This window comes from Anopheles coluzzii, chromosome 3 (genome assembly GCF_943734685.1).
Source record: "Anopheles coluzzii chromosome 3, AcolN3, whole genome shotgun sequence".
Classification (NCBI taxonomy): domain Eukaryota; kingdom Metazoa; phylum Arthropoda; class Insecta; order Diptera; family Culicidae; genus Anopheles; species Anopheles coluzzii.
In genome coordinates this window covers 27,337,652-27,356,692 of record NC_064671.1, presented here as the reverse complement: position 1 = coordinate 27,356,692, position 19,041 = coordinate 27,337,652, and the positions used below count along the sequence as shown (strand labels likewise).

At 45.6% G+C, this 19,041-nt stretch overlaps 1 protein-coding gene across 7 annotated transcripts in view; it reads right to left on the bottom strand.

Moving 5' to 3' along the window:
- LOC120956627 (protein disconnected) overlaps nucleotides 1-19,041 on the bottom strand; it is a 66,453-nt gene that overhangs the window by 19,478 nt on the left and 27,934 nt on the right. For all 7 annotated transcript variants that reach the window (XM_040378256.2, XM_040378257.2, XM_040378259.2 and 4 more), the window contains one exon: nucleotides 18,375-18,459. In XM_040378256.2, the coding sequence (XP_040234190.2) occupies nucleotides 18,375-18,459 (85 nt within the window). The remainder of the gene's footprint in view (nucleotides 1-18,374; nucleotides 18,460-19,041) is intronic.

The window sequence follows — 19,041 nt, the reverse complement described above, 5'->3', positions numbered from 1 at the left end:
GGCCATACCTTCCTCTCTGCTCAGATTAATCAGATGTCTATCGGAGCGGATCTATTGTAATTACTACTAGATGGGCTGATGATAGTAATACATTTTCCCTGATTACGGTTTTATAAATAGGTTTCAAAATACATTTTAGTGTTCTTATAAAGAATGTTAAGGAAATGAGCGATTTTTGAAGATTATTTTTTTACAAAATCCATACCGTTATCGCATTTTGGCACAGGATTGGTCTTGCATGAGAGTGTTTACAATTATTTATCTTATCAATTATTATTTATTATTTATTTAGGGGAAGAACCAGATCAGATCATTCATTTGTAATAGAACTGATCACGTACTGCGGTTCTCTTGTCAACCTTTTATCAATCTAGTTGTCAAAGTAACTCGTTTAACCTGGCTTTGAGACCTTGCTTAAGCTGCAAATAGAGATAGTGTGAAAGTTAAACTAACTTTTTTGTGATTCTAAAACATGTTACAACATAAAGTACATTGTCAAGACTACGATCAAAGATTTAGAAGTTATTGAATTCCCTGTAGATTTAAATCATTCTTGTCAAATTATACCCTGTAAACGACTATTATTGGCCTTCTCTAATATTACAAGGATATGAATGATCACTACTTCCTGAAGGAATTTGTTACCTTTGCCTTACTTAGCGCCTGAAGGTATGCAATATACTGTTAACTCTTGTTTTAACTGCAAATTTTACCATCATTCGTGTATTTATTGCGTGCTTTTGGTAAGGATAAGGGAGGGAGGGGCAATTAATGTCTCGTACTTTTGGCAAATTGATTTAAAGCACACAGCACGGAAAATGGGAAAGAAACTTTCGAAAGCTTGCGCATCAAGCCAGTAAACCCCATTTTTTGAGCTCGGAAAAGCCTGATTCCTGACTGCAAATAATCCACCTGAAAAAAAGCTCATAAAAAGAAACATCACCCTTGCAGCAGGAAATGAATGCTTCCTATTGTTCGGCACAAACACACACACACACATACAGACAGAAGTTGAACACAATTTATCGATGGCCGCAACTGGCATCACCTCTCACGGAATGGATCCGTCTTTTTCCGGCCCATTCGCAGCTCGCGCACACTACTCGCAACAATACTTTGTAGCTATTGACCACGAAATTAATGGGCTCCCCCCCCGTAGCAACCGGGCAGGCACACACACACACACACACACCAAGTGGTCGGTAATTTTATTCGCCCCTCCTATGAACTCTTTGTCTCCCCCTTTCTGTAGTGAAATTACTCCACCGAACGCATCCTCTGTACACCCTGGGAGGACTTTAATGGGGTGCTTTGCTGCTTGTTCGATTTCCGATTCCGTCGTGTGTGTGTGTGTGTAATCACGATGGATGGCCCTCGAAAAACGCCGCCCCAAACTCCCCCCCTACTGCATTTCTGGTTGTCTGTGCCATCCTTGTGCGTTCTTTAAAAGGTATTGGCATCTATATTTTTTATTATTATTGCTGCTCCTGGTAGACAAAGGTTGGGGCTTCATTTGTTAATGAAATGCTGAAACCGCGGATCGGCGTGCAGAAAAAAAAATAGCCAAACCCATCCAATGATTTACCGTGCACGCGGCGAGAGTGAGAGATATCCGGGGCCGCTTATCCGATTATGCGCCCCATAAGTGATTAATCCACGATTTCGACATTCATTATGATAAGTGTCGTTGCGCGAGAGAGGCACGGCAACCGGCCACCCATCCACCATCCACCAGCCGAAGAGATTGAAAGTTTTATATTTGCTGTTATGGCAAAATTTGAATAATGCAATCGTGGTGCAAAAGGGACTACATTTTTTTTCTCTTCTGAGCACACACAGCGCACACAACGCGAACCATTGGCAGCAATTTGCATAAGGTTAATTTGAAACGACATCATTTGCAAATAAAGGCGCACATGCACAGCGACATCGACACAGGCGGACGGAGGATTCACCCCGATCGCGCCATCATGAGGCCGGATATGCGTGAAGCCGCCTTCGGATTTAATGAGATTGAGTCTTCCAGCACCACATATTCGGATGGAGGGGGATTTGCCATTAAATATGAAACGATCCTAGCGCCGCGATCGCTATCGGGTGCCGAGAATGCAATCGTACTCTATTGCCACAGTAATGACGGCCGTGCACCTTGTTCGGGTAATTAGTTCAATTAAACGCAAAAAAGGAGAAGCCATCCGGACCAGCTACCAGCTGAAGCAGCCGTGCTGGATCAGGTTCCTCCGCGGTGGTAATGTGCAACAAGCAGCTTCGCACGGTAGTACCCCGAACCTGTCCAACATTGCACTTCAAACCGAACGGAACGATTCATTATTAATTCGCACTCGAAGCTGCCAGCAAAAGGACAACGCTCCTAAGAGCCATTACGAAAGTGTTACCCCCTTTCGCCAGCCGACAACTTTTGCCACAGGGATCGGACGAGTTTTATTATGATAGAGGACACGCTTGTCCGGTTCGATTCGATTCGGTGCATATACAATGCATAAGCTGCAACTTTGTTGTCCGTTGTCGGAAGTCGTTGTTCTGTACCGGGATGGCAAAAAAGCCACCCATCCCCTCCTGTGGTTGACTTCAACCTTATGTCTCTTTGTGTTTTGCGGTTGGAACTAGCCCGTCTGCACCATCGATACAACCACCAGGAACTACTTCAAAAAGCACAGAATGAAAGCCTCCGCCCTTCATGCGAATCTCTTTTTCCCCTCTCAACACTGTCTGCTTGCCTCATACGTTGCCCTAATGGACCGGCCAGGACACCAGGGAGGACCTTCGGTTCATTCAGTACGACAAGCGACCCAAAATCGGAGGACCACCACCGAGGCACCGGGGCGCGACGGAGCGGGCAAAGTGGACGCATACATATTTCATCAGCTCACATTTTATTCCAATTAGACAGACGACGACGACGACGTCGGCGACTACGGGGTGGCGCTTCTGTGCGGGAAGGCAAGGGGAGAAGAAATTTAACGCCCACGCCTTACTCGCCCAGGGAAGTGAGAGCTACAGCGGGAGAGTGTGCGTGCTTGGAGCGGCGGGCACAGTTTTGCATAATCCGAGGGACATGAATTGTAACAGCGGCGGCAGAGGGCGATATCCTTCAATACCCGTCTTTCGCCAGACAGTAACCTCGTCTTCGGGAGTTTCTTTCCTTCTGCCTGCGTTCTCCTGTGGTGCGTATGTCAGAGAGTTTACGGTTGTGCGAGCAAAAGTTGCCAAGACAATGGCAAACAAAATATACAGCAAGGAGGAATAGCAGCAAACAAAACAAAAAGAAAAGAAATATGCATAGACCAGGAACATAAAACCGAACCCTCGATAGGTCGCATCGGAGGAAACGCTGCTCGACGCCTACGGGCTTGCGCTTGATTGATTGCTTAATCGAGCGGCAGGCAATGGTTTCGGAACCGGGGCGATCTCTTTTGCAACAAATGTAATTGGGTGGTCAAGTGTAGAATACCGTCCCATCTGATAAGATTACATGCATGCACATACATCAAATACCCACACACACATCCACAAATCATGCGTGTGAAATTCAGTTTCGGATCGGTTTCGAGGCCGATGATTGGAGGAAAAGTTTTGTAAAGTTGTGGAGGATAAAGTGAAATTTATTTCTACATTGTTTGTTCTAGAATCTATGGAACCATAGAACTATCTTTCTGTTATATGAAAAACAGTAAATATGTTTAGCAACAAAATGAAACTGTTGGCCGTTATTTGAGCAAGTTCAGCTACTATTGAATGATCCGGCCACACCAAAGATCTAGAATCTAGGTTTAACCAGTTGTTGTTATAGAATGTATTCAGTTCAAACTTATAATAATTTGATGTTTTGAGTCATGAGTTCTGAATGAGTGGAAAAACGCTGCCACCGACTTGTGATGTATCATCAAACCTTGGATAGCAAGAAACCTCGTACAGTAATTACAGATTTCAATGTGCTGACTACAGATGTCATCTTTCTAATCTGGATGCTCTAAATTCGGAATCCTTTCTCTTGTATAAACATTCTTGTCAGACCTTTCGAAACATTTTGGACCCTTATGCCTGGAATATCACTCAACTCCACCTTTCATTTGAATTCGTATTTGCAAACGAGTTAGAAGTTTCTAGCTAGAGCTGTCGTAAATCGAATGCGTACAACGTCCGATTCTTCTTCTATCTCAACCTCTTTAAAACTTTTCAGCTTCTCCAACGTGTCCAACCCCTGCTTATGCGAAAGCTACATCAGCTGGCAGATAAGAAGCAATTACCGTTAATTTTCTGCATAAAAAGGGACGAACAAATTGATTGCAAATCTTGGAAGTCACTTCGAAGTCGTCCTTTCAGTCAGCTAATGGAACGATTCTCGTGAACGTTGTTGTCGGGTTAGGATGCTTTAGTAGATACATTTTACAGTATCATGAATGAATTCTTGTATTTTCTTAATGAAATCCTTGAAAAGGCAAGAAGAATCGAAATAAAAGCATTGCATGAAAACCTCTTCTACACTATTCTTAATGTCCCGTGCAACACACAACCAAGGTAATCAATCCGACCAATAGATTATTAAATTGTAGCACGGACTGACGTCCGTCTAGCATCATTTATCATCGCCCACCTGCGCCAAGCGTAAGGGACTATGGATATAAAACCGAACGGAAACAGATTGTTCGAAAGTAAATGTTCCTGCCCCCATTCGAAGAAATTCATTACGGTAGAACGGTAGGAATGATTGAACAACTTCAAGCACTGCTCACAAATACCCTTGCCAGACATTTGCCAGTCCCTCTCACCGCGGATAATCAAATGAAGCGAATACATCCGCTTTCGATCCTGCAGCCTGGTTGCGTTTAGTGGCAACATTGTACCAACAAACAAAACGCTTCACTTTCGGCATGATTGCGCAATCATTTTCCCTTCGCTCGCCGGGTTTGCTGCTACACCGAGCGCCCTTTCGGGTCTGTGCCGGCTGTCTGCAACAATGTCACCAGGGTGCGGCGCACACGAAACTGATTTGGAGGGAGCGCCGTTCTGTCATTAGACGGTCCAAATTTTACAGTTTGATTTGCTCATCAAACTTTCAGCCGGTAATTCTCCAGTCAATCAGTCCCCGTAAACTTCCCGGTGTTCGGGCTGTCGTTCGGGCCTCCCCGCCTAAAAGACCTCCCCCCTCCGTCAAGTCAATGGAATTACGCGTGTCCTTTGGCCGGTATCGTTCCGCAATACCATTACCACTCTACCTCAAACTCTGGAAGGATGTTAAGGATTGACATTAAATTTCAAACGGAGCAAAATCGCATCCAACTAGCGCCATCGATCGCGACCGAAGAGAGAGAGAGAGAGAGAGAGAGAGAGCGAAAGAAGCTTCTGGAAAGACGCACACGTTCGTTTGCATGCAAGAAAACATAAAAAAGAAACATGTCTAAAGCTATTTGACGCACAACGAGAGTTTCTTACAAAATACAGACACACGCAAACAACACAAAGTGGATATTTTTTATGAGCCGTGAATTTCGCGTGAGTACGACTCGATAATCTTTGACCCTGGGCCAAATCTTTGCCAAGCTTCTTTTTTTCTGTTCACCTTTCCACAGCAGGCAGAACAGGAAGAAAGCTTTGCCGAGTAAAGGAGCGATAAAAATTTGCCCATAAACTTTTTACCGCTTTGCCGCCGCGCCGGACGACACGCAGTTTAGAGAGCTTGGCTTGGAAATCGCACCAGAAAGCCGAATGGGATTTTCCAATAAAGATTTCGCACCGTTTGCTTCTTCATTAAGCTGAGCCTCCGCCAATGCATCACCGATGGATCAAGCCAAGCGCCTCTGAGCTGGCAAAACCTTACAAGGGAATCAACTTTCGTTCGCTGTCGATCAGCAACAACAATAACAACAACCACATCCAAATCGGGCATTAGGTATGCTTGAGCAGGAGGATTTTCCTATTTCCTCCCCCTACCGGCTTATATGTTGCCGGGCATACACAAACACAAACAGGCACATTTACGCACCCGGTGGAAAAGTTTACTCGTCTGAAGCTTGTCTTGAATCGAGTCGCAAAAAGCAGCAATTGCCACCGAGCCGCAATATCGAAGCGAAGTTTTCGGCCAAAGAATGTGCTGGAAGCCAACCGACGGAAGAAAAATACATAACAGCCGAAAGGGAATCTTCCCTGTCTTACCGCCCCATCCCCGCGGCCGGAGTAACCACAGCGGTGGTGTGAGTGAGTTGGCGGAAATTTAATTAACTTTCGGTTAAGTCCTTGACCAGAACAGTTTCCACGCCATGCCAGGACACCGCCCATCGGGCAAAAGCCTGGCGGGCGGGCAAGATGATGGTGTGTGCCGTACACGCCCCAACATCGAACTTCCGGCTAGCAATCGATGGTGGGAACATATAAAACAGACCAGGAAAAGGATCAAAGTTTCATCAAAGCCTGATGTAAAAATCAAACTACTGCTAAGATTACTTAAACAAATAAGATGAAATAAAACCAATACATATGCTTTCGTACGTCGGTAATGGTGGCGGCGTAAACTTTCCGCAGCAAAATCCTTAAATGAATGAATTTAACAACAGTTGCTTTTAATTATGCAATGGCAAATGTCCTTTTTCCAGACCCATATTACCCAGACACACAGCACAAACCCTGATCGCTGGCCGTTTGGTGTGCAAGGGTGCAACGGATGCCAGCGTTGCGCTCCACACTTCAATCCATGGCGTGCTGGGTGGTGTCCCTTTCCCACGTTGGAAGATCAAAGACCCGAGCAGACCCAAGTGGATCCGTGTGTTGTTTGCTCGGCGATAAAAAGGCTGTGGAAAATAAAATTTCCATTCCAGCTGCTGTCCATTCCAGTGCTCGAAACGGAGCGAGCGTTCCACTACTACAGCTCACTCCTACTAACCCAGCAACGGTGGCGGAGCAAACCAAAATGCACATCGGGACACCACCACCATCGGCGGTGCGGCGGCGATGGCGGCAGTTGAGAAACGATAAAAAAAAAGTCAACTAACGCGAAACAAGCGAAAGCATATAATTGATGTTAATTGAATAATTTAGTCACCACCGTTGCCTGCAAAACCGCTAAAAGCAAAACGGGCGAAATAATGCTCCCCCCGAGGAATCCCCCCGATAAATAAACCCCCGAGGAAAACACATGGTGATGATGGTTCTCCGGGTCCGGTGCACAATTCTATAGCGAAAGCGCACACAGCCCTCACCGAACCGATGGTGAAGAAGCCATTCGATGTTCGGTATGGGCGGTTAGGAGCGTCGTAATGTAATTATTCGTAATAAATATTAGCCGCTTAGTTGCGCTTCAATTTGATCGATCAAAGGTTTTGTTTGTTGGGGTTGTCTTCATTCGTTTTTTTTTTTATTTTTTCAAAACCATTTTCCTCCTTACCTTCTGCTGGCAATGGTTTCCAATGAGTTTGTTTGCTTTCTGTTCCGTGCATAGAGAGATAATTTCCATTACTCGCTTAATAACGATGCAGCACTAAATCGTTTAGCTAAACGAACATCGAGCGCTCATAGGGTGAGTGATTTTAATTAAGTTTAGTGATATTTCAAACAGCATTATGAGATTAGGAAGGAATGAATTTATCTATTTTGATTTTCCAGCAAAAGAAGTTTGCATAATTGATAAGCTATAATTGCGTAATAGCTTCGATTTCATAAAATTGATAATAAATCTACACTTTATAAAAAGGTGTATAGATTTTTTCCGAAAGTAGATTCTCTGAAGACTTTTTTTAAATTATTTGCGTTTTGCTGCGTTGCGTAAGAAAATTCGATGGAGACGCCTGGCCCTTCACACAAAAATAAGTGGAAAATATGCTGCGTTTCGCAATTGATCGGTGTAACTGAATCGAAAAAAAAGCTGTAACCTGAATCATTCGCAGTACAAACACTTGATAATGATGCTTGTTATTGTAAGCCCACCATTACGGGTTGAGATTTTTTTGGGGGAACGAGTAATGGAAGAGGTCGGAAAACCTTAAAACCAACCATTCATCTTTAGGGAAAAAAAGCATCTCTTCACTGCACCGTAATGTTCATTTACCTGAACCGAGGTAACCCAGAGAGCGAAAAGAAAATCTTAAATTTGTGAAAAAAAAAACCGAGAACTTTAGAGTAAATGTCTTTCGCCGTCCCAGCGTCTTTGCCCGCTTCCCGGAATATCAATTCTATTTTTAGATGAACAAACACACACACACACATTCACAAACAATCGCAGTTGGGCAGAGTTCTGGCTTACTTCGGAGGGGGATTTGGGGGGGGGGGGGGGGTCACTCCTCACTGAATGCCACAAGCTCAGCCCAGAGAGATGGAAAGAGGCAAAGAGAGAGAGAGAGAGAGCGAGCAAACAAATCCATTCCAAACAGCATCACCCGGGAGTCATCGCCGGAGGGATCGGTTTTGAAGGTTAGCCGCCGACCCAACGGCAGGAAACGCGATTGCCCAACGGAGAGGAGATGCTGGGGACGATTGGGACGAGGAATTTTTGTTTTCTTTTCTATCGCCTTTTCCTAGCTGCAAAGAAGCCTTTTCTTCTGCTTCCCGTCCGGGCTGGGGTGGAGGTTTCGCAAATCGTTTCACAAAAGTGCTTGCTCATCGCGAGCTGTTTGTGTACTTCGTACGTGTGTATGTGTACGCGTGTGTTTATATATGTGTGTGAGTGTATCTACTAGAATACATTTGTTTGACCTTTTTTTCCTTTCCTAATCATTCTTTCTCTCTCAAACACCGCACGAAAGGTTCTCTTTTTGCGCTGCCTCTTTTCGACACCTAAGGGCGAAGGAATGTGTTTACGATAATATTACGCGAAAATACCAATAAAAGCAAGCTTCCCGTTCAACGTTTCCACGGCGTCAGCAGGATGTAGATGGCCGTGTGAGCGAGAGAGAGAGAGAACGATAAAATAGACAGAGAGAAAAATGAGAGCAGCATTGCGAAACGTACGGAAATTCGGACTTGTACGGCAATGGACTATGTGTGTGTGTGTGTATGTGTATGTGGTGTACAATTTCTTCGGTTTTCGGGAATCCCTATTACTACCTCCCCCCTAACCATTCCATTCCCCCCCCCCTCCCCATTAATGCACCCAACGTCTCGTTTCGCAAAAACCAAAAACCTGCGCCTGCGCGTATAATTTCATCGTAATGGCCCTACGACGGCCATACCTTCGGCAAAGCAGTAGCAGAGCTTACCACCACCTCCCCCTCTAACATGCCTCCGCTCCCTCCCACACCGAGCGCTGCCCTCAAAAAAGCCGGTGTGGAGAAATGTGAATGAACGAGCGGACGCATGCGCCCCCGGGTGCGCGACCGTACAGCTACGAGCACGGAGGAATTTTACGATATCGCAAACCCCCTCCTCCTCCCCCTTCTCCTCCTCTTCCACCACACTTTCACGCCACGAACCCCCACACTCCGCTCTCTCCGGTGTACGGACGACGCTCATGCATAAAGAGTAGTTTTTGCTTAGACGCTTCCACGGTGCGCTCTCACTGCAGCCGAGGCACACGCTCTCTCGTGAGGTTCACAGCATCGTAGGAAACAGGGTGTAGGGGTGAGGGGCAACCTTCGAGCACAGCTCCCCCGTCCCCCCACTCCCAATTCCGCCAGCAAAAAACAACCCCGTCGTGGGGGTTGTTGTACAACACCGACCCCAGCCTCTCACACAACCGGCCACACACTATCAATGAACTTTGGTGTTGGCATCTCTAACACACTGCGCGGTAACTCGCGTCACTCAGCTCGGGCCTGCGAGTGTGGCGGCGAGTGCCACCACTCAGCACGATCTGGTATACCAGAGCAGAGTGGTCAGGTGTAGTACTTTTAATACAAAAAAAAAAATAGGGTACAACACACGGCAAGCTCCCACCGAACTATGAGTGCTCCTTTTTACGATCGTACGCCCTTTTACACGGAGGTTACCGTTGGATGGATGGCCGGGGTGCCCCATAGCCGGGGCCACGGTCACGGTTGTGACGAGGAGGTGTGTGAGACCTGGTAGCGGTGATGGTGGTCGCTGGCGTGCGTCAGAGAAATTGTAGTGTTTTTCTTAGCGTAAATGTGCGCTCCTTTCTTGGTGGATTTTTCATTCCTTTTGTGATGGTAATGCTCACAGAGAGCGAGAGAATTGCTTTAGAGCCACACGCTTTGCTCGTGTGAACATCCTCATGGTACGTCTTATTTCGATTTTCCTCAGTTAGAAGTTGTCATAATAGGTCCCACAGAAAGGATATGGCGAAGACGTTTTTGGTAAGGAATAGGTATTTTAGTAAAAGTGTTTCAACTTTAATGTCTTTTAGGTTTTATGATGTCTTATAAAAAGTCAAATATAATAAGTAAACCTTTCCTAAAAATCGTGGTAGCAGAGCAGAGCAAACCTACCAAATTGATGAGGAGATTGAACGTAAGTAAATCCAATGATTAGGAACTGAATTGCCGGTCTTGTAAGATCATAAGTGATGCAGTTTTACGAAGATTTGGTAAATGCAAATACAAATTTGAGGAAGAGTAATGTAAGAATAAATCCAATCTTATAAATTTACTGTCATCTGATTATCTGGACATCAGAAATACTGGTTACATTTTTATTGATTTGAGTGTGTTACATTGAAAATTGACAGTAAGTATCAGATATACTATCGGAGTTAAGTAATTGGGAGTCCATTACATACATCTACAAATCTGTATGTCGGCTAACGTGGAACCAGGGTCATTGTTAGACTACTAAAAAGAAACAATACTTTTAGCAAGATCAAAATTGTTTCAATTTGATCTGTGATGTGTTAGAGCTACATAACATTTTTTTATGTCTAGATTGTTCAAACTAGAGATGTGCTCTCTGGAGCGTACCCACGACTCCGATCCGAATCCCCCTATTGTTAGCACGATTCCGACTTCCAGACGACTTCGGACGACTCTGGGCAATTCCGGACGACTCCTAACGACTCCGGATTACTCCAGACGACTCCGGACGACTACGGACGACTACGGACGACTACGTACGACTCCGGATGACTCCGACTCTGGGAGACCCCGAACGACTCCGGACGACTACGGACGACTCCCACTCCGGGCTACTCCGAGATACTCCGATAAACTCCAGGCGACTCCGGACGACTCAGGGCGATTCAAAACAGCTCCATACGATTCCAAACGACTCCGGATAATGCTGAGCGGACCTACCTCCCGGAGTCGGTTCCGAAATTATTGGAGTAGGATCTGAGTAGAAGCTTGCTAAAGTTACCCATCACTAGTTCAAACACATAAAATTCAAGTTGCATTCAATAATTAAGTTGGCCAATTAACGTCCCTGTTGGTTGTATTTCATACAATCCCAAAGAGTCCACATGTTTTCATACTACAACTCGCCCTGCAATCAACTGAATGTATCTAAATATTTGCTAAACACGCTCACCCATTATCGCGCCAGAAAAGAGAGCACTCAAACGCAACGATCGCGTTACATCATGCACTAATCAGCACAAATAAGAACACCTACCAACAGCCTACTTCCTCCCATCCGGTAGAGTTCTATTAATATCCTACCTGCCGGCAAAGCAATCGAATCAATCCTTCTATTTGCATCGTTTGCTTGTTGCGCACACTAAAGACTACGCGTCGTACACGCGGCTCGAGAAGCAGTCGAGGAAACAAACACGCGCCTTTGCGTAAAGGTATTTGCAAGCAAACGCACAATCATAAACACTCGTCAATGCAAAGTAGAGAACGCATGTTGCAAAAGCACGAAGTTGATTGTGCTCATTCACCTGATTTGGCGATTAAGTTAGGTGTAAAAACAATGTTTATATATCATAACTTTATCTCCTTCTCCAAATCGATCATGATCATCATTAGCACCCGAAACCCTTCTTAAACGTGCAACCTTAAAGTTACCGTTTTTTAAATGCCTCTCCTTCCTACATTTTTACCTTTTCCACAACAATTTTGAATATACCACCTGCCCTAGAGCAGTTAGAAAAGGACGTCAACCCCCGGGCCAGCACAGCATTAGAGAAGCGTATACCTACACCGAGGACGAACTGTTGTGTGTTGTAATAAAATGTAATAAAAATGAGATGCGATTTGCAAGGGAGCCGGGTTTTACCCTTTGCTCCGGCGGCCATTAATTTCAACTATATTGCATTGCGGATTATGGTACCCATAATAGCAAATCACCCGTCGCTGCAAAAGCAAAAATACAGACAAAAAGATATACACTTCTTCCATCCTCGACCTTCCTTGTGCGCCTAATGATATGATTTGAACCGTCGTTTTTCGGTGGGGCCGCAAGGGGGCGGAGAGAGTAAGTCAGTCATCCGGCAACACACCCCGTCGGTCCGTTTTCGGTACCGGTTGTCCTTCGAGTGTCCTTTCAAGGTTCTATCCCCACCCGACTATAGCTTCACAGTATTTTTCCAGAAAACAAAAACCGGTAACCTACCCCGAAGAAACAAAAGCAAAAAAAAGGCAACGAGAATCATTAGGGCTCACGGGGAAAGGGGAGCTTTTGAGAGAATATCATTCTTTCAACCAAAACCCTTTTCCTTCCGCTTAGCTGCCTCCCCAGTGGAGCTGTCTGCCTACATCTACCCATCATCTTTGCTGGTAAGGTAAGTGCTGTAAAACAAAAGGCTATATAGCCTTTTTACACAACAACAACCGAAATGTCTTTTAATCCGTAAACCTGTCGTGTCTCTGCCGCTGCTGCGTACAATCGATGCACACGCACTGATCGGAATGCTACTCGGGCCCAGCGAAAGGTATAATGGGGCGGTAGTCGGGCCAAAGTAAACGGTGTACTTAACGAGGGATCACAATTCAGCGGCGAGAGAGAGAGAGCGAGGGCAGCAAAGGATACTCTACAGATGACAAATTAAAAGAAGTAGTAGAAGTCCCACCTGCCAGCCAACCCGTGAGCCGCATTTCGCTACTTGCTCGGAGTATGCTGAAGGCTAACAAAAGGCTTTTACTGCTGTCTCCTCCTCCTGGTTGCTGTTGCTGCTACTGCTGCTACCGGTACACTCTTGCTCGGTATAAAATACTACCCAACCCACACAGCCATTTGTTCTGCTACAATGAAAAATCCATTTCCAGCGCTTCAGCACCGGCACTGCCTTCGCAACGCACACGGTTTCTCGGGCCCCAAATACAGACAGGCCCCAACACACAGCGCACCGAGGTACCGAGCGACGACGACAACGGCGAGACGGCGAGGACAACGGATGGAAAAGGATTATTTTCTTGGAAAACACCTTCGCAACCGTAAAGAGGAAAATATATCATAATTAAAGGGAGTTATTTCACAGTCAAAAGAATGCGATCTGCGTCCTCACCTCTCGCGTGTTTTCTTCCTTCTTCGTACACTCAAAGTGCGCTCAGTTTTTCCCTCATCGTTAAGGGTAGAATTCCTTCCACACCTTCTGTATGTTTCTTTTTTTTTCGTTGTTCAACCCAAGCAAAAACGGGAAACGATCACAGGCGCAAACTGTGGTACCGGACAACACGGGGTAGCACGGGGCAGCACAGGACGCTAAACAAATTGTGCGCTACAAGCGTGTGCCACCGACCGTGGACCGTTTCTATTTCCTCAGCAGCAGTTCGTACGATGGGGCAATGAAAATGTGGCATTTTCCTTTCGCCAACGCATGCTAACACTCTCGACACACTGTCTGTGTGAAACGGGGCGGCGGCGTAAGAAATCTTTATTCTGGACTGCACACACAGACACACACAGTCTCAGCCTCACACTGCCAGCCAGGATTGCCACCGGAAACAGACACAGCACATAGTGCCCGCCGGCCCAACTACGGCGGCCACAGCTCGCGTACACAAATCTTAATTACGAACAAACGGTTTTCTGCTTCCGTTTCTTTTAGCAAAGGCTAACGACAAAGGCAACAAAGGCGTCACAAAATGCTGGACACATATAAGCGCACACTGCCTCTGCTGACGGGAGATCCTTCGTGATGAAAACCATGGCGACTTTTCGAAGAAGTTGCCTGCCCCAGCCGTTGGAACAAACATTCGCTACTTTCCTTGCCTTTTTAGTCTTGAGCGGAACTGCCCGGAAAAGAGATTTTTCACACAGACACACACACATATCGACACACAGCTTGACCACACAAGCTCCCTCGGGGCGGACAGAGAGTCTTAGAAAGCAAGCTTAGGCACTGCTGCTGCTACTGCAGCTGTAATCATCCCCATCCCAGCCTTCGGAATGGCCACAGCCAGATACACTGGGCAGAAATTGTTAGCGTATGTGTGTGTGTGTGCCACTGGATGTGTGTGTGTGTGTTTTGGACGTTTGCTTTAATTGCAGCAAATCAACTTCAAACTCACTCGACCCGTTGGCGCCTATCGGAAAAGGCCGGGGGGGGGGGGGGGGGGGGGGCGGCAGCGAGAACCTCACAGCGGAACGACTGCGCAAGAGGGTTTCCCAACGATTTTCCGCTGAATGTCAAACACATCCGGGGACAGTTGGCCGGTACGGGAGATTCTGATGCCCCCGTTCCACAGCCCTCACCTCCTCGTTCATTCACCACGCTCCAAAAGAGAAATGGCGTACTGCATTGCAATTTTCACGCTTCCGTTAAGAAGCCCCACCAGTTGGGGGATATACTGATGCTGCCGCTGCTGCTGGGGGAAAATGGGGAAGCGGTCCGAAGCACAAATTGTTTCGCCAACCATTAGCAACAATTACCGCCAAGATGAGTTTGTTTATTGAGGCGCCGCGCCGTTGGGGGCTGCCGGCGCTCGTGAGTGTTTGTGAAGTGGAGATTGCGCCAGCGGGCGGGCTGATTGCGGGGAGGCAGCCCTGGCGGAAGAAGGTTAATAATTTTGAGAGCAGACTGCTCGGACTGCAGAGTCGCCCCGGTCCTAAGTTAGTAAGGTTCGAGGGGGGGGGGGGAAGATGTGTTGTTCGCAAAACCCCGCGTGCAATGGAAACTTCCCACACACAGCCACAAAAATGACCGAAGCGTATTGGCGCTTTGCAGAGCTCTGATCCTACAAAACTTTGAAAAGAGCACCATTTTTCGTGCACGTTTTTATGACAGCTGCGTCATGCGACGCTGAGAAGTTGAGAGGGAATGAATTTTACATTTCTAGTGGACAAAACCAGCAGGACATGCGCGTCTCCTTGTTGCATGTTAGAGTATCCCCCGGAATGCTCGATTTATTAAACAGTAAGTGCCAAATTGCAGTCCGAGTTCGTACGAGCAGTCTCTCTGGAATGGGTGTTATGCAACGAGTAAATCCTTCCACTTGGCCACTGTCACGCAATTTCAATGTCACAAACTGGACCGAAGATAGTTTGAGGATGGCAGTAAACAGAAGTTATTTGATATTTTTCGCAATAACTTTTTTTTACGATTCCAACTAGTATTTTACGTGAAGTTTAATTTTTGAATACTAACAATATTTCAACACTCCAAAAAAGGTTTCCATTATATATTTTGTATATTTTTCTTCAAGAAAGATTAAACACTGAAAAACAATGTCATAAACATGTTATAACCCTGGTCAAATCCGGTTCGAAGAACCAAACATGTGAGACCAACACAAGAATGTACGTATACGATTGTACAATTCGTTTCCTTTCCAGAAGTTCCAGAACACGTGTGCTGTTTATGAAAGAAATGATACTCGTTCAAATATCCGTTTGCTACTGAAGACGCAAATCAAACCGGATGTGAGATGCTTCATTCTTTACAAACGATTTTTTAAATACTATTTGGCAATACACACAACGCTCAATTATCGTCAATTCCATCAATTTCAGTACACTGATCTAAAATATTGATTGAACAATGACTAATTATCTTCAACTACCAGCTCCATGTTCCTTGTAAAACCCCAAATTGATAAACTCAACATCAAAATGCATGATGGTACTAAGAAGTATCCAGTAAAAAAGATAAAAGAGGGTAAAAGAGCTCCCAGACAAGGCTTCCAAGACTAATCAGATATTCCACACAATCGGACAGTCTAACCCTTTAGATCTTTTGAGCCCATTCAATAGGTACTGATATGAGGCGGGTTATCCAAAATTCAGAAATCTGCCAGTGCTATGCTCCAAGAAATGATGAATACTTCTATAGTTGTTCAGATCTATATCTAATAAACTAGAAACTAGCTCCTCTCAAATTCAACGGTAAGTCGAAAGAGAATGCGCATGATAAGGACATTAAGATCAAATCCTAAACAGATAGCGGGATTTAATCTTAACAACCTATTTCGATTCGAATTGAACAATTAACGCATCTTGCCATTGACCTTCTAGTACAGTTACTAACTAAAGCCTATCCACATCACACGAGCGTCTGAATCACGTGTAGTGTTTGCACATTTGCACAACCGCTAACAAAACATGACCCCGCTCCACTAAATATCATCAGCTGCTATACCAAATTATCCAACACTTTTGAGAGCGTCAAAATTTGAGCAAGCTAGCGATTTCGCACAATCCACGAGCGCAGTGTGGGTGACGCAGCATTTGGCGCAGTGTCAGTTGATGCAAAGCCATTCCATTTGAAAAAAACTCCCGCAAAACAACGACGACGACAGCACTGGCGTGCTGGCTCGTTAAAAATAACTGCAAATGATTGCAAATAATATCTACTTCTTTCAATTCACCACAATTCCATCGCCAACAACACTATCGCTCCCCCGTTCCATTTGTCTCATTCAATTTCGAGTGGTTCACTGAAAAGGGTAAATAAAGGCCCATTGGAAAAGAATCAACCCAAAACTCTGACACCGTTAGAAGGCCTCGAGAGTGTGGCGCTCGCTGCCTAGAGCAAGAGTAATTCACACGCGCCAACCGGGGGCATGGATCTTCCGCCTTGAAGCCTCAGCAAAAGTGGCATGCTTTTTGTTTTGGTTTGTATCGTTTTACTTCCCCGGACCCATTCCCTTTCCCTCCTGTTCGGCACCATGGTGGCGTAACAAAAGTGGCACTCTTTTGGCCTCTTTTGGGACACAGCTGATGCAGATGCAGCTCAGCAAGTGTGCAATTTCAACGTGTGGCGGTATAGGCCAACCCAATGCCGAACAGCCGCGACGACGTGTGCTCATACCGGGCGCAGGCAATTTTGTGGTAACAGCCTAAACCGCCACACCCCTTGTGACGTGGAGGATGATTTTGCTAGAGTTTTCGGTCAGCACTTTTTATCGACAGAGCGTGTTTTGTTCGTGTCACAAAACATCGCGAGCCAACTGTTTAGTCGGTAGTCGTGAGATGTGGGGTTGTCTTTTTTTGTCTGACAAACTAACAAGATTTATTTTGCAGGTTAGTGGTAACATCAGAATCTCATTGACCCACGTTTTTTTTAATGGGAATTTTACTGGCAAACGCATCATTATCACAATGACTGGCACAAAAACCAAAACGGTGCCTCGTATCATCCGGTCGAATCACACCACATTCAAACCAAGCACAGGCATGGTTTGGTAATCATATTAGTGACAAGTTTAACCCACCGTAACAAAATTAACACTTTTTATGATGTGTCACAGACCAAATAAAAACAGAATAATGATTTCCAAATCGTCCTAAGCCATTCATATGTTAGCGGAACGTTAATTATGCCCCGTCTAGCCTTGTTTCGCCGGTGCAAATTTGTATCATCCAAATAGTTCTGTTAGCATACTGAAAGCTCGAATCAAAAATAGAAGAAAAAAAACAGAGCCATCAGCAACGAGTCAAACAAACAAACAAAAATCCTAATCACATCTATATTCACCTTTACAGTCGAGAATCACGTCCCTAGCGAAATGGCTCATACTTTTCATCGTTCTTCCCTGCTGCTTGGATGCATAAATTTCAAAATTACATATTACTGACGGTTTTTTTTTTCTTTTTTGCTAACATTACCTCCCCAAAAGCCAACAGTACACCTTACAAAGCACCCTTCCCTTGGTGGAGAAATTTTCTTTTGGGGTTTGTACGGCAAGGCACATACAATTCATGCGCCTTATTACATCCTGCCAAATTGTATTCCCAAGCACGTGCCATAAAAATGTGCCGGGCAAAGTTACGCCAAAGGACACACTCACAAAGCGGCACACAAACGACGGGGCCAAAAGCCTGCCAGAGCTTTTCTCCTCCTCCCCCGGAGCAAAGCAAACGGAAACGGGGCACGCTACGACAAAACGTTGCAGTCGTCGTAAAACTGAAGCAACTTAAACCGGACCAGAAAAGTTTGATGCTGCCTGGTGTGTCTGCCGCCCCTACACACGACGGTAGTTGGAGGGAATTTTCACACAGGGACGATCAAAGAGAGAAAGAGAGAGAATAAGAAGGCGAGAGGCGGGGGAAAAAACAATGATGTAAAAAAAAGCACCGACGCTGCAACTACTTACTTAGCTCCATCTCGTGCTCCTGTATCAGGTCGTCTTCCTGCTCCAGGTCACCGTCCGACTCGGTGCCCGAGTCGTGACCGTCAATCTGTTGGGGGAGAGGGAGTAGAAGAAAGAAAAAAAAGAGAAGAACGTGTTAGTTATTGTCCTGAACGCGGGCGGGCTTTTAAGCAGACAGCGGCAGCATCATCAGCAGCAGTAATGCTGCCAGCACCTGGGGTACGTGAGCATGGAAGTAAATGCCAAACGAGGAAGCGCATTACTTTAACTGAAGCATAGTGGGGTGGTAATCGCTCCATTCTTGGCTCGTGCATCGCTGCCGCCAGCTGGAGCACTGCCAGGGACAATTGTAATCATGAGGCGGTGTAATATTTCGCCTTTACAGCATTAGCCGTCGAGTGATGCAACACAACCGGCGCGCGAGGGGACGACTTTGTCCTTCGGTTTTTGTGTATCTCTTGATTCTCCTTCACACCACACCTCCGAAGATCCGTTCCGACAAAAGTTACGTAAAGTTTCGTCTCACTGGGTAAGCTTAATCTCCAAGCACCTTGGATTACACACACACACACATCCACTCCCCGGGAGTCTGCTTGCTAGATAAGAACTGTATGCAAAAGAACACCTTCTCGTTTGCGGGAATAATTCCTCCAGTTTTCGCAAAGATCGA